Source organism: Stegastes partitus, unplaced genomic scaffold (genome assembly GCF_000690725.1).
Source record: "Stegastes partitus isolate 25-593 unplaced genomic scaffold, Stegastes_partitus-1.0.2 Scaffold222, whole genome shotgun sequence".
Classification (NCBI taxonomy): Eukaryota; Metazoa; Chordata; class Actinopteri; family Pomacentridae; genus Stegastes; species Stegastes partitus.
This window is the reverse complement of record NW_007577953.1, coordinates 84,178-86,960: the sequence shown is the minus strand read 5'-3', so window position 1 is coordinate 86,960 and position 2,783 is coordinate 84,178. Positions and strand designations below refer to the sequence as shown.

General features: G+C 43.0%; 1 protein-coding gene across 1 annotated transcript in view; it reads left to right on the top strand.

The window, feature by feature from the left end:
- The first annotated feature begins 1,786 nt into the window (after positions 1-1,786).
- Positions 1,787-2,783, top strand: part of LOC103356790 (type-4 ice-structuring protein LS-12-like) — a 1,760-nt gene continuing 763 nt past the window's right edge. Inside the window, exons 1-2 of the mRNA XM_008281082.1 lie at positions 1,787-1,838; positions 2,089-2,239. Coding sequence (XP_008279304.1) covers positions 1,787-1,838; positions 2,089-2,239 — 203 coding nt within the window. The remainder of the gene's footprint in view (positions 1,839-2,088; positions 2,240-2,783) is intronic.

The following is a 2,783-nucleotide window of genomic DNA, read 5'->3' as shown; positions in this document are numbered from 1 at the left end:
CTACATAATAATGATTGTTATCATCAATTCTAATTATAATAAATAAGTCTGATATAAATTATACACAAATCCATGTAAAGCTACAGAGCTATTTTTTTCTTTTCTGTGCATCTAATTTTAAACATATTTTTATAATATCAAGTCTCATCTGCTAATTTAAAAGTAAACTGAATTAAACCACACATTTATTTCACCAGTCAGAACCCAGTTGTTCACAGTTTTAAGGCCATTTTTACCTTCGACATGTAAATTCACTGTTTGGTTTTATTCATGTTTTTATCCATTTAAAAAATGTTGAACGTTAAATTACAGTTTTGTTTTTTGTTTTTTTTACAGCATATAAGAAAAGAGAAGGTTCTTTATAAATCTTTGCTGTGAAGGGATTTTTTCAGCGACGTTGTTGAGCAACACGACAGAATGTTCTTCTGTGAAACATTTCCACAACGTTGTGTGATCACTGTGGTGCAGCTTCAGTATGAACAACACGCTCACTGACTCACAGTCAATTATTACAAGAAAAGACAAGAAAAGAAAAGACAAGAAAAGAAAAGACAAGAAAAGAAAAGACAAGAACAGGAAGAAAGCAGCAGGACTCTGTGATTTTCAGTCCACTTGTAGATTTATTTGTACGTCACACGGAGAGCTGGGCTCCGTTTGTTCTCATCCAACGTATTTGTGTAAATATAAATGTCTGATCATCACCTGATTCTCTCCTGTTTCTATTCAGACCCGTCCAGTCCTTGTTTTCAGTTGATCTGAGGAATGCTGAGGCTCCTTATCAGAGCTCCTTCAGCCTTCACAGACTGACCGTCTCGTTCAGCAGTCACATGGTCTAACTGACCCCTATTACATGTAGAGAATCATCATTATATTTCAGCTTCTGTGATTGTATATTTCTGCATATCTGTTAAACATGTTCACACAGCACTGAGGTGGCCTGCTCGGACACACACCTGATTATAATTTCTAACATAACGAAGAGCATCACGGTACAACGATGTCATCATCTGTAGTGTCTTCAGTCAGCTCACCTTTAAGAAGAACGTTCCTGGAACTAAAAAAAAATAAAACTTCCATCCAAAAAAATCACTAACAAATATTCTCTAAACGTTAAAATAAAATAAACCAAACACATGAAATAGAATGTATCTGGATGACCAGCGTCACCATGAACAGGCTGCAGGTGGCGCTCACGCTGCCGTCCAGACTACACGGTTTGTATCTGGCTGCATGTTACTGAACATGTTCACATCATGATGGGAATTCTGAGAAATGAAATGTGTATGAAGCCGTTTGTCTTCCCTCCTCTCCAGCGGTCTCCCTGAACCTTCAGGAAGACCTGTTGCTCTCTCTCTGTTCTGAGGAGGCTGTGAACTCGTGGCTGCTGTACGTCCAGCTGGAGACTGGTCAGGTTCAGCGGGTCAGAGCAGCCGACCAGTCGCCACCAGTCGCTCAGACTCGGTGGACTTTGTGTCTCTCTTGTGACACCTATCAAGCATCAAGGTTCAGCAGTGATTGCACTCTTCTTGTCAGGTCACCGTCTGTGATTAGCCGTGATTTACTCATCCTGTGGAGCTATAAAGGCTCTGGCTCGCCGACACAAGGCACCGTTAGGTCCGAGCACCCAGGAGTGAAGGTACGTCTCCTAACCCCAACCCTGGCTTCAGTTATTGAGGAAGACTCACAGATGTTTGCTCAGATTGCTTATATGATCAGAAGCTCCTTTGCTTTTCTGTCTCGCTCATCTTTCTGACTTTCTTTAGGTTGATCTTGTTCATCTGCAGCCATGAAGTTCTCCCTGGTTGCCGCCGTGGTCGTCGTGCTGGTTCTGTTCCACGGTAAGGCTGGTTGTCTCCACCGTCCACAGATAAAATCAACGTGTGTTCAGGATCACACACAGAATATAAAACAGTCAGCTTCACCACTGTGCAGCACTTCAGAGCAGGATTTAAGTTCACTGTCATGATGCAGGTTTTGGACTCAGACTGAAGCGTGAGGATCAGCGTCTTCCCAGAAGCCACTGCTGTTCCTCACTGTGTTCGGTAAACTCAGTGGATGTAAATTAAAGGGTTGAAATGTGTGTTTCAGGCTCTGAGGCCGGCTCTGTGGTGAAGCGTGACGTCCAGGCCGAGGTGGACAGGATCACCAAGCTCATCAGCGAGATGTCCGTCAGCATCACCGCCGCCACCCAGGACATGGTGGAGAAGGTGAAGGCCCTGGAGGTGACCAGCACCGCCCAGTGAGTAGCAGCCACACAACTCATCAGTCCTGCTCTCTGCAGTCTGCCTGTAATTAAACTCCACTGGCTGGAGGCGTGAAGTGTTAACAAACCTCTGACAGCTGAATTGTTCTCAGCACAATGTGGACGGTTTCCACTCTGTGGATGTGACAGCGTTGTTGTTGTTTCCTGGCTCATACAAACACTTTATTTATTTATCATGTAAAACTCTGTGTTTGAGACGTGCTCTCCTGAGGAAGGCTTCAGATTACATGTAAAACTAAAAGCTAAAGCCTGGAGACCTGAACCGGCTGGTTTAAAGCAGAAGTCAGATTACAGCCACCGAAAACCCTGAAACCCTAAAACCGAAAACCCTAAAACCGAAAACCCTAAAACCCTAAAACCTAAAACCCTGAAACCCTGAAACCTAAAACCTAAAACCCTGAAACCTAAAACCTAAAACCCTGAAACCTAAAAACCTAAAACCCTAAAACCTAAAACCCTAAAACCCTAAAACCTAAAACCCTAAAACCCTGAAACCCTAAAACCTAAAACCCTAAAACCT